General features: G+C 58.6%; 1 protein-coding gene across 1 annotated transcript; it reads right to left on the reverse strand.

The window, feature by feature from the left end:
• Positions 1-1440: 1440 nt before the first annotated feature.
• Positions 1441-11882, reverse strand: LOC146751284 (EH domain-containing protein 2-like). The gene is made up of 5 exons (XM_085534904.1): positions 10148-11882; positions 8763-8860; positions 5516-5928; positions 3527-3691; positions 1441-2002 (listed from the first exon to the last, which is right to left on the reverse strand). The coding sequence occupies exons 1-5, from the start codon at positions 10543-10545 to the stop codon at positions 1469-1471; spliced, it is 1608 nt and encodes a 535-aa protein (XP_085391030.1). The 5' UTR covers positions 10546-11882; the 3' UTR covers positions 1441-1468.
• Between the last annotated feature and the right edge of the window lie 461 nt (positions 11883-12343).

The raw sequence follows: 12343 nt of genomic DNA on the forward strand, positions 1-12343 counted from the left end.
CACCCTCCATGTGTCCCCCGTATAGAACCCCAAGTTTCCCCATACATCCCCCCCATATATACATCCCCCCCATATATACATCCCCCTATATATAGCCCCCCATACCCCATACACACCCCATATATAACCCCATACCTCCCCATACACCCCCCATATCTCTCCATGCCCCCCCCATACCCCCATATACCCCTCATACCCCCCATACACCCCCAAACCCCCACCATACACCCCCATACCCCCCCATATACCCCCCATACCCCCCCATATACCTCCATACCCCCACCATACACCCCCTCATACTCCCCATACAGCCCCCATACCCCCCATACACACACACACACTCTGCTCTCATCGCTCTGTCCCCCTTTATTCCCCCAACATACACCATATATAACCCCCATATCCCCCCATACACCCCCCATACCCCCCCATATACCCCCATACCCTCCTCATTCCCCCCCATATACCCCCCATACCCCCCCATACACCCCCATACTCCCCCATATACCCCCATACACCCCCCACACACCCCCATATACCCCCATACACCCCCCATACCCCCCTCATACCCCCCCATATACCCCCCATACACCCCCATACCCCCCATACACACACACACACACTCCGCTCCCATCTCTCCGTCCCCTTTATTCCCCCAACATACCCCATATATAACCCCCATACCCCCCATACACCCCCATACACCCCCCATATACCTCCATACCCCCCCATACCCCCACCATACCCCCCATACACCCCCATACCCCCCCATACAACCCCATACCCCCTCATACCCCCATACCCCCCCATTCACCCCCATATACCCCCCATACACCCCCCATACCCCCCCATACCCTCCCATATACCCCCCCATACCCCTCATACCCCCCCATACCCCCCATATACCACCATATACCCCCCATACCCTCCCATACCCCCCATATCCCCCCATACACCCCATACCCCCCATACACACACACACACTCCGCTCTCATCTCTCCATCCCCTTTATTCCCCCAACATACACCATATATACCCCCCATACACCCCCATGCCCCCACCATAGCCCCCCATATCCCCTCATACCCCCCCATTCACCCCCATATACCCCCCATACACCCCCCCCATACACTCCATACCCCCCATACACACACACACACTCCGCTCCCATCTCTCCATCCCCTTTATTCCCCCAACATACACCATATATAACCCTCATACCCCCCCATATACCCCCCCTATATACCCCCCATACACACACACACACACTCTGCTCCCATCGCTCTGTTCCCTTTATTCCCCCAACATACCCCATACACCCCAATACCCCCATACCCCCCATACCCCCCATACACCCCCATAGCCCCCACACCCCTCATATCCCTCATACCCCCCCCATACACCCCCTATATACCCCCCATACACACACACACACTCCGCTCCCATCTCTCCATCCCCTTTATTCCCCTCACTCCGCCGACCCCTTCTGACGCCTCTTGGACGGCGGCACGAGGCGGGGGGGCAGGTCGTTGGGCAGCCCCCTCCCCTCTAATTTAGCCCCGATCAGGTGCCCGGCCAAAGCGAACTCCTCTGCGTCCAACATCCCGTCCCGATCCACGTCGCTCAGCTGCCAGATCCTGCCGAGCACGGAGCGGGGCAGTTTGCTGCCCACCATCCAGCCCCTCGCCTGCCGCCCGCTCAGCTTCCCCCCCATGGGGCACAGCCCGTAGAAGATCTCGTCGTACTTGGCTTTGTCCTTGGTCACCACCCACTCGTCCTCCCCTTCTTCCTCCTCCTCCTCCTCCTCCGCCCCCTCCACGAACGGGCCCCTCCGCGCCCCCTCGAACGCCCCCCCCTGGACCCCCGGCGCCGCCTCCCCCTCCTCGCGGCGGAGCAGCGGCATCAGCGCCGCGATGTCCCGGGTCAGCAGCTCCTCCAGCGCGTCCAGCAGCCGCGGCTTCAGCAACGGGAAACGGGTCAGGTCCTGAGCCAGGAGCTGCTCCTGGGGGGGATGGGTTGGGGGCGTTGGGGTTATTGGGATTGGGGTCGTTGGGGGGAATGGGTTGGGGTTATGGGGTTGGGGTCATTGGGGGAAAATGGGTTGGGGTCATTGGGGTTGGGATCATTGGGGTCATTGGGGGGAATGGGATTGGGGTCATTGGGGTTATTGGGTTGGGGTTGTTGGGTTGGGGTCATTGGGGGGAATGGGATTGGGGTCATTGGGGTTATTGGGGTCATTGGGGGGAATGGGACTGAGGTCATTGGGGTTATTGAGGTTATTGGGGTTGGGGTTATTGGGTTGGGGTCATTGGGGGGAATGGGATTGGGGTCATTGGGGTCATTGGGGTTATTGGGGGGAATGGGATTGGGGTCATTGGGGTCGTTGGGGTAATTGGGATTGGGGTTGGGGTCATTGGGGTTGGGGTTATTGGGTTGGGGTCATTGGGGGGAATGGGATTAGGGACATTGGAGTTGGGGTCATTGGGGTTATTGGGGGAACTAGGATTGGGGTTGTTGGGATTGGGATCATTGGGTTGGGGTTGTTGGTGGGATTGGGATTGGGGTCATTGGGGTTATTGGGGTTGGGGTCATTGGGGGGACTAGGACTGGGGTTGTTGGGGTCATTGGGGTCATTGGGGGGACTGGGATTGGGGTCATTGCGGTCGTTGGGGTTGGGGTCATTGGGATTGGGGTTACTGGGGTTGGAGTCATTGGGTTAGGGTCGTTGGGGGGACTGGGATTGGGGTCATTTGGGTCATTGGGTTGGGGTTATTGGGTTGGGGTCATTGGGGGGACTGGGATTGGGGTCACTGGGGTTGGGGTTATGGGGTTGGGGTCATTGGGGGGACTAGGATTGGGGTTATTGGGTTGGGGTTATTGGGTTGGGGTCATTGGGGTCATTGGGGGACTGGGATTGGGGTTATTGGGGTTGGGGTTATTGGGGTCATTGGGGTTGTTGGGATTGGGGTCATTGGGGGGACTGGGATTGGGGTTATTGGGGTTGGGGTCATTGGGGCAGGGACTAGGTTGGGATTAAAAGGCTGGGATTGGGATTGGGATTAAGGCTGTTGTTGGTGTTGGGATTAAGGCTGGGGTTGGGATTAAGGCTGGGATTAGGATTAGGGCTGTAGTTGGTGCTGGGATTGGGATTGATGCTGGGATTGGGATTGATGCTGGGATTGGGGTTAATGCTGTAGTTGGTGCTGGGATTGGGGTTAATGCTGGGATTGGGGTTAATGCTGGGATTGGGGTTGATGCTGTAGTTGGTGCTGGGATTGGGGTTGATGCTGGGGTTGGGGTTGATGCTGTAGTTGGTGCTGGGGTTGGGATTAATGCTGGGATTGGGGTTAATGCTGGGATTGGGGTTAATGCTGGGGTTGGGGTTGATGCTGTAGTTGGTGCTGGGATTGGGGTTGATGCTGGGATTGGGGTTGATGCTGTAGTTGGTGCTGGGGTTGGGATTGATGCTGGGGTTGGGATTAATGCTGGGGTTGGGGTTGATGCTGTAGTTGGTGTTGTCCCAGACCTGCATCCGCGCGCAGTCGGGGAAGTCTCCGGGCGGGATGTGCTGCTCCATCTGGATGCGGGCGAACAGCAGCGGCAGCTCCGAGATCAGCTGCTTCTTCTTGTGCCCCTTCCCAAACAGCGCCGGCATCTCCTTCCTCAGGCGGCTCAGGATGTGAGCGTGGACCTTTATGGGGGGGGACCCTCAGCACCGGGACCCCCAATGTGGGGGGGCAGGGGGGCCGAGAGCCCACCCCCATCTCAACCCACCCCCACCTCAACCCACCCCCATCTCAACCCACCCCCATCTCAACCCACCCCCCTCATACCCACCCCCATCTCAACCCACCCCCATCTCAACCCATCCCCACCTCAACCCACCCCCATCTCAACCCATCCCCACCTCAACACCCCCCCACCTCAACCCACCCCCATCTCAACCCACCCCCACCTCAACCCCCCCCATCTCAACCCACCCCCACCTCAACCCACCCCCATCTCAACCCACCCCCACCTCAACCCACCCCCACCTCAACGCCCCCCACCTCAACCCACCCCCACCTCAACCCACCCCCACCTCAACCCACCCCCACCTCAACCCACCCCCATCTCAACCCACCCCCACCTCAACGCCCCCCACCTCAACCCACCCCCATCACAACCCACCCCCACCTCAACCCACCCCCATCACAACCCACCCCCACCTCAACCCACCCCCACCTCATCCCACTCCCATCTCAACCCCCCCCCCACCTCAACCCACCCCCATCTCAACCCACCCCCATCCCTGTTCCATCGCATCCCTTCCAATGACCCCAACCCAGTGACCCCAGTGTCCCCAATCCCTCCCCACAGCCCTCACCCCATATCCCCCTGTATCCCCCCCGCCCCATATCCCTGCCCCATATCTTCCCCCCCCCCCCCATATCCCGCTGCCTTTGGCCCCCTCCCAGCGGGGCTGGATGCGGCTCACAAAGGGCCGCGGCTGCAGGTGGCCGGAAGAGATAAGGCTGAGCCAAAATGGGGGGGGAATCAAATCACACCCCCCCCCCCAAAATAAAAGGCATCTGCCCCCCCACCCCACAGCCCCCCCCACCCCCAGCCCCATACACAGAGGTGACACTGATGGGCTGAGCCATGGGAACCCCCCAGCCCTATAGATGCTCCCAGTCCTGGGGGGGGGGGGGGCACTGTGGCAATAAGGGGGACATGGGGGGGTTGGGGGGGTTGTGTTAATTATTCTGCAATCAATGTGGAGGAAACCTCGTTAGCTCACGGGAAACCCTTAACGAGGAAACCAGGCACAGGATGTGACTGGAGGGATGGGGGGATGTTCCCACCCCCCCCAATTCAATGTGGGGCCATTGTTGGGGGTGGCCCCGAGCCAGAGGGGAGGGGGGGTGGGGGGGGATCCCCTCCTGGTGCTGGGGGGGGGAAATGGATGTCCTGATACCCCCCCATAGCCCCACTCAATCCCCCTCATAGCCCCACTCACCCCCACTATAGCACCCATATCCCCCCATAACCTCTCCCTTAGACCCATTAGTCCACCATAGCCCCACTCACCCCCCCCCATAGTTCCACTCACCCCCACCATAGCCCCCCTTTACCCCCTCCCATAGCCCCACTTGCCCCCTCATTAGCCCTCCATCCCCCCCCATATCCCCCCATAGCCCCTCCCATGGGCCCATTAGCCCCCATAGTCCCCCATAGCCTCATTCAATCCCCCATAGCCCCCCATGTCCCCACTCACCCCCCCATACTCCCCATACGCCCCATACCCCCCCATAGGCCCATTAGCCCTCCATAGTCCCCCATAGCCCACCATAGCCCCCCTCACCACCCCCCATAGCCTCATAGGTCCCCAATTAGCCCCCCACAGCCCCCCATACCCCACCATAGCCCCACTCATCCCCCCATAGCCCCCCATAGCCCCTCCCATAGGCCAATTAGCCCCCATAGCCCCACTCACCACCCCTCCATAGGCCCCCCATACCCCCCCCTGACTCACCCTGACCATCCTTGCCCTCTTAACCAGGTCATTGAGTTTCCTCAGGGCTGAATTTCGGGGCAGGTTCTGGATCTCCTGGAACAAATCCTGCTCCTCCAGCTCAAAGAGCCGCCGGTTGTCGGCGATGAGCAGCGGCTCCGACCAGAAGGAGCCGATAAAGACCCTCAGCACCTCGGGGGTGTTGAACACCTTCCCCAGGGACCACATGAGAGCCCCATAGACCCTCATCAGCTGCTGCGTCTCCACCATGTCGGCCTTGTTCAGCACCACTCGCACTTTGTCCTCGTTGCCCCTCAGCGCCCGAATGGCCTCCGAGAACTCGTCTGAGATCTCCAGCTTGTGGGCGTCGAACAGGAGGATGATGAGATCCACGCGCTCAGCGAACCACTGCAGCACAGCAGGGAAGTCGTAGCCTGGAAGGGGAGAGGGGACAAGGGGGGGTTATAGATTATAGTGCTGAGTGTGAAGGTAAACCCAAACAACAACCCCAAACCCAAACAACAACCCCAGGGTTGAGCACAACCACAAACACAACCACAAACCCCAGTGATGAACCCAACCTCAAACCCCAACGCTGAACCCAACACCAACCCCAAACCCAACCACAAACCCCAGTGATGAACCCAACACCAACCCAAACACCAAACCCTAATCCCAGTGTTGAACCCAACACCAACATGAAACCCAACCCCAAACCCCAGTGATGAACCCAACATCAACCCCAAACCCAACCCCAAACCCCAATGTTGAACCCAACCTCAAACCCCAACACTGAACCCAACACCAACCCCAAACCCAACCCCAAACTCCAGTGATGAACCCAACACTAACACTGAACCCAACCTCAAATCCCAACGTTGAACCCAACACCAACCCCAAACCCCAATCCCAATGTTAAGCCCAACCCCAAACCCAACCCCAAACCCCAGTGATGAACCCAATACTAACATTGAACCCAACCTTAAACCTCAACATTGTACCCAATATCAACCACAAACCCAACCCCAAACCCCAATGTTGAACCCAACCTCAAACCCCAACACTGAACCCAACACCAACCCCAAACCCCAGTGATGAACCCAATACTAACATTGAACCCAACCTCAAACCCCAACATTGAACCCAACACCAAACCCCAAACCCAAACCCCAGTGCTGAACCCAACCCCAACCCCAACCCTAACCCCAAACCCCAATGTTGAACCCAACACCAAACCCCAACCCCAAACCCCAGTGATGAACCCAACATGAAACCCCAACACCAACCCCAAACCCCAATGTTGAACCCAACACCAACCCCAACCCCAAACCCAACCCCAATGTTGAGCCCAACCCCAACCCCAACCACAAACCCCAGTGATGAACCCAACACTAACACTGAACCCAACCCCAAACCCGAATGTTGAACCCAACCTCAAACCCCAACACTGAACCCAACACCAACCCCAAAGCCCAGTGTTGAACCCAACATCAACCCCAACACCAAACCCCAACCCCAAACCCAACCCCAATGTTGAGCCCAACCCCAAACCCCAGTGATGAACCCAACACCAAACCCCAACACCAAGCCCAAATCCCAACACTGAACCCAACCCCAAAACCCCAACATTGAACCCAACACCAACCCCAAACCCCAATGTTGAACTCAACCCCAAACCCCAACCCTGAACCCAACCCCAGACCCCAGCAGTGACCCCAACCCCAACCCCAATGCCAAAGTTTGACCCCAACCCCCCCATAAACCCCAAACTCAACCCCAACCCACAACCCCAATGGGGCTGCTTATGGGGGGGGGTCCGGCAATGGGGGGGTCCGGGTGTGATGGACGCGTCCCTCCTCCCCCCCCCCCCCCCGCCCATATCTCTGCCCCCCCCCCCCCCCCCCCCCCCCCCCAGTGGGAGATCCCAGCCTAAAAATAACCCAAAAACACCAAAAAAGGGAAAAACGTGGAACAGCCCCAAAACGGCCCCAATGGCCCCGGACCGACCCGACCCCATCCCCCCCCACATCCCCCCCTCCATCCCCTCCCCATTCCTGCCCCCCCCCCTTTAGAACCGCCCCATCCCTCAGGAGCAGCCCCGTGCCCCCCCCGCCCCCCCTCCACATTCCAGCCCCGGGAGCGCCCGGGCTGGGCCGGAACGTGGCGCTGCGTCCAACCCGGAGCCCCCCCCAAGGACCCCCCCAGGGAGCCCAGCTCAGCCCCACACCCCATGTGCCCCCCCCCCCCCCCCCCCCCCCCATTGCTGTGGGGCCGCCTCCAGCTCTTGGCCGCGGTTCAGCCTTTGGGGTGGGGAAGGAAAAAGGGGGGTGGGGGGGTCCGGGGGGGGGGGCACATGAGTTGCTATGGGGCGGAAAAGTGGCTGTGCCCCCCCCCCAACTGCCTCCCTCCAACAGCACCAATGTGCGTAGGGGGGAGGGCCGGGATTCCCCCCCCCCCCCCACCCCACGGAACCCCCCCACTTTGTGCAGGGGGGGGGGCACCGCCCCATGGCGCAGCTCCCGGCTGTTCCCTTTGGCACCGTTGGGGGGGGGGGGGGGTGTTGCACCATCCCCCTTTGGCCCCGTGTTTTGCAACGCCCCCCCCCCTCCAACGCCCCCCAACCCACTGGGACCCCCCCCAACCACCCCAATTCGAGGGTCTTTTCCCATCAGCCCCCCCCCCAACCACCCCCAAGCAGCAGTTCAGCTCTGCCACCCATTTCGCTGTGCCCCCCCCCCATTTCACAGTGCCCCCATCTCTCTGTACCCCCCCCCCCTTCCACCATGGACCCCCAACCTCTCCGTGTCCCCCCCATACCCGCCTGTACCCCCCCATTTCACCTCCACCCACCCCTCACTGCGACCCCCCCCCATTCCTCCCCCCCCATCCCTGTGTGCCCCCCCCCATATCTCCCTACCCCCATCTCTGTACCTCCCCCCCCTTCCACCATGGACCCCCAACCTCTCCGTGCCCCCCCATACCAGCCTGTACACCCCATTTCTCCCCCCAAATCCCTGTGTGCCCCCCCCAATATCTCCCTACCCCCATCTGTGCCCCCCCCCATTTACCACCCCCCCCCAATTTATCGCCCCCCCCACCCCCCATTTGCGACCCCCCCCATTTACCGCCCCCCCCCCCCATTTACCCCCCCCCCATTTGCGACCCCCCCCATTTACCGCCCCCCCCCCCCATTTACCGCCCCCCCCCATTTATCGCCCCCCCCCCATTTGCGACCCCCCCCCCCATTTACCGCCCCCCCCCCATTTACCTCTGCAGACTCGCTGTTTGGCCCCGGACAAGATGCCGGGGGTGTCGATGAGGCTGATACTCTCCAGCACCTGGTTGGGGAGGTGGGCGCACATGAACCTGGGGGGGGGGGTTTGTAACACACAGATATTGGGGGGGGGGTCAGGCACTGTCCGTTCGGACCCCCCCCACAGCCCCCCCCCCTGTGCCTGACTCCGAGTTTCCAAAGGCTTTGGCAGCTCCGGGGCTGAATTCCTGAGCGCTAAATCATCCCCCCCCCCCTGCAAAGCGGGGGGAGACCCGGAGGGGGGGGGGGAAACAGGAATCCCCCCCCCAATAGAAAAGCAGAGCCCCGGACCCCCCCAATGCAGGGCTGACGTTCAGCCAAATAAAATCCAATTGGGGCCACCGCGATCTGCCCCAAATCTGCCCATTTTGCCCCCAAAATGTGACCGATTTGGCTCAATGACCCCCCCCCTCCAATGCCCCGATGAGAAACAAGGGTGGAATTTGGGCTGAGGAGGAACCCAAGGGGAATTTTGGGGCTGGTTTGGACCCAAATCAGCCCATTTTCCACCCAAAACGTTTGGGGTGAGGACCACCAGAGTGCAGCTCTTAGGGCAGCAGAGAGCAAAGAAAAAAGCCCATTTTGGGCTGAAAAAAGCCCATTTTGGGCTGAAAAAAGGCAATTTGGGGCTGGAAAAAGGCCATTTTGGGGCTCAAAAAGTCCATTTTGGGAGGAAAAAAGCCCATTTTGGGCTGAGAAAAGACCACCTGGGGCTGAGAAAAGGCAATTTGGGGCTGAAATAAGGTCATTTCGGGGCTGAAAAAGGCCATTTGGGGCTGAAAAAAGGCCATTTTGGGGCTGAAATAAGGCCATTTGGGACTAAAAAAGGCCATCTGGGGCTAGAAAAGGCCATTTTGGGCTGAAAAAGGCCATTTTGGGCTGAAAAAGGCCATTTTGGGGCTGAAATAAAGTCATTTGGGGCTGAAAAAGGCCATTTGGGGCTAAAAAAGGCCATTTTGGGCTAAAAAGACCATTTTGGGCTGGAAAAAGGCAATTTGGGGCTGAAAAAAGGCCATTTTGGGATGAAATAAGCCAATTTTGGGCTGAGAAAAGGCAATTTGGGGCTGGAAAAGGGCACTTTGGGCTGAGAAAAGGCCATTTTGGGGTGAAAAAGGGCCATTTGTGGCTCAAAAATGGCCATTTGGGGCTAAAAAAGGCCATTTTGGGCTGAAAAAAAAGGCCATCTGGGGCTAAAAAAGGCCATTTTGGGGCTGAAAAAGGCCATTTGTGGCTAAAAAATGGCCATTTGGGGCTGAAAAAAGGCCATTTTGGGCTAAAAAAGCCCATTTTGGGCTGATAAAAGCCCATTTTAGCATCTCCCCCCCCCAACCATCACTCACCGGTTGAGAAACGTGTTCCCAAAGGGGTTCAGTTTGCGGAAGGGTTTATTGGGGTCGACGATGAGCGCGTTGCCGGGCGTGATGCCGGCGGTGTCGCCGTGCATGATGGCCACGAACGAATCCGTGGTGGGTTCGGGGCCCACGCGGGAGCCGGGAATATCCTCCTCTAATAGATAACGGATGAAGGTCGTCTTCCCGGTGGAGTATTGCCCCGCCACCAGCACCATGGGCTTGTTGTCGAAGTCGGCGTCTTCCAACGCGGGTGAATGGAAGTCATGGAAGCGATAATATTCCTCGACCGGGAGCAGCTTCTTCTTGTAGAGCTCCTTCAGCCCCGCCGTCACCGTGCGAACAACCTCGGGGCTCTTCTTGTCGTGACGCCGCATCCAGCTGAACATGGCGGCGCCGTCAGCACCGGGCCATGGGCCGGGACAGGGGGGATATGGAGCGAAGGGGGTCTTTGGTGAGTAATAGGGGGGCTTTTCTGGTGGGTTCTGGTGGTCTTTGGTTGGTTTTAGTGGGTTCCGGTCGTCTTTGGTGGGTTTTGGTGGGTTCTGCTGGTCTTTGGTGGCTCCGGTGGGTTCCGGTGGTCTTTGGTGGGTTCCGGTGGTCTTTGGTGGGTTTTGGTGGTCTTTTGGAGGTCTTGGTTGGGTTTTTGGTGTTCTTCGGGGTTCCTTAGGGCTCTTCGTTGGGTTTTTGGTGGTCTTTGGTGGTCTATGGGGTTCTGTTGGGTTTTTGGTGGTCTTCTTTGGGTTTTTGGTGCTCTTTGTGGTTCTTTAGGGCTCTTCGTTGGGTTTTTGGTGTTCTTCGGGGCTCTTTGGGGCTCTTCGTTGGGTTTTTGGTGTTCTTTGGTGCTCTTTGTGGCTCTTCTTTGGGTTTTTGGTGGTCTCTAGGTTTTAATGGGGGTCTTCTTTGGGTTCTTGGTGCTCTTCAGGGTTCTTTGTTGGATTCTTGGTGGTCTTTGGGTTCTATAGGGGGTCTTCGTTGGGTTTTTGGTGGTCTTTGGGCGTCTTTGTTGAGTTCTTCGGAAGTCTTAGTTGGTTTTTTGGTGGTCTTTGGGTTCTTTGGGGGTCTTCGTTGGGTTTTTGGTGATCTCTGGTGGTGTCTTTGGGGCTCTTTGGTGGGTTTTGGTGCTTTTTGGTGCCCTTCTGTGTTCTTTGCCGACTCCTTTTGGTTCCTCGGGTGGGTTCTGTTGCTCCCTGTTGAGTTCTGGTCGATGTTTGTTGGTCTCTGTGGTTCCTCAGTGGGTTTTTTTGGGGTCTTTATGGTTCTTTGGATCTCCCGGTGTGTTCTGCTGGTCTCTGAGCCGACGCTCGCTGCGTTCAGTGGGGAAAACGCTGGTTTTCCACCCAAAAAAAGGGTGGTTTTCTGCTCCAAAAAAACTTGATTTCCAACCCCAAAAAAAACTCTTCCCTCCCCCCCTGTAAAAAAAGGGACTTTTTCACCCAAAAGTGTTTCCCACCCCCCGGTTTGGGGCAGGTGTGGGGCGGAGTTGTGGGGCTGCCTTTGGTTTCACCCCACTCTCCCGGAGCGACTGAGAGCGGCCGGGAGGCGGCGGGGGAGAAAAGGGCCGGGATGGGAGGGAAAAAGGGGGGGGGGGTGGAATATATTACCATAAATTACGGGAAGGGGGGGGGGGAAGGGGGGGGAGATGAAGGCAGAGCCATAAAAGAGGAAAAAAAAAGGGGTAAAAAATAATGAATAAAATAAAGGTTGAGTTGAGGCGGAGCCGGAGCCGGGTCCCTCCTTCCCTCCTTCCCTTCCGGACAGCGCCGGACCCCCCCCCACATCCACCCTCCCCATAGACCCCCCCCAATGAGGTCCCACCCAAACACAGCGCTGCTGCCAAAAGGGGCTTCAAAAGAGCGAAAAACGTCGGATTTAAACCCAAAAGGAGGTCGGGTCGGGACGGGACGGGGATGGGATGGGAGGAAAAGGGGGGGGGGTTGTGGGGGGGGTAAAAGGACGTTGAGAGCGAGGCGGGCGCAGCAGTTAAAAAGAAGAGCGCTTTAATTTACACCGAAGTACTAAATGTACAGAATTCTTTAAAAAACTCGTTATGCACAATAAATACAGTACAAAATTCTCTTATAGGACCGGTGTGCGGTTGGGGGGGGGGGGAAAGGGGGGCCGGGGGGGGGCGGCGCTGCTCTGCTCCCAGCATTGGAGCCTGTTATTTTTCCTCTTTTTTGGCCT

The sequence above is a fragment of the Coturnix japonica genome, unplaced genomic scaffold (assembly GCF_054131305.1).
Source record: "Coturnix japonica strain WE unplaced genomic scaffold, WE-NBRP24 Scf103, whole genome shotgun sequence".
Classification (NCBI taxonomy): domain Eukaryota; kingdom Metazoa; phylum Chordata; class Aves; order Galliformes; family Phasianidae; genus Coturnix; species Coturnix japonica.

What these genes read in the sequence shown, in the direction of transcription:
- LOC146751284 (XM_085534904.1), bottom strand. Translation starts at nt 10,545, where the DNA reads ATGTTCAGCTGGATGCGGCGTCACGACAAGAAGAGCCCCGAGGTTGTT. An exon ending in AGAGGGCAAGGATGGTCAGG is followed by an intron (nt 3,692 to 5,515) that starts GTGAGTCAGGGG and finishes CCCCCCATAAAG; the next exon opens with GTCCACGCTCACATCCTGAG. An exon ending in CCGACTGCGCGCGGATGCAG is followed by an intron (nt 2,003 to 3,526) that starts GTCTGGGACAAC and finishes CATCCCCCCCAG; the next exon opens with GAGCAGCTCCTGGCTCAGGA.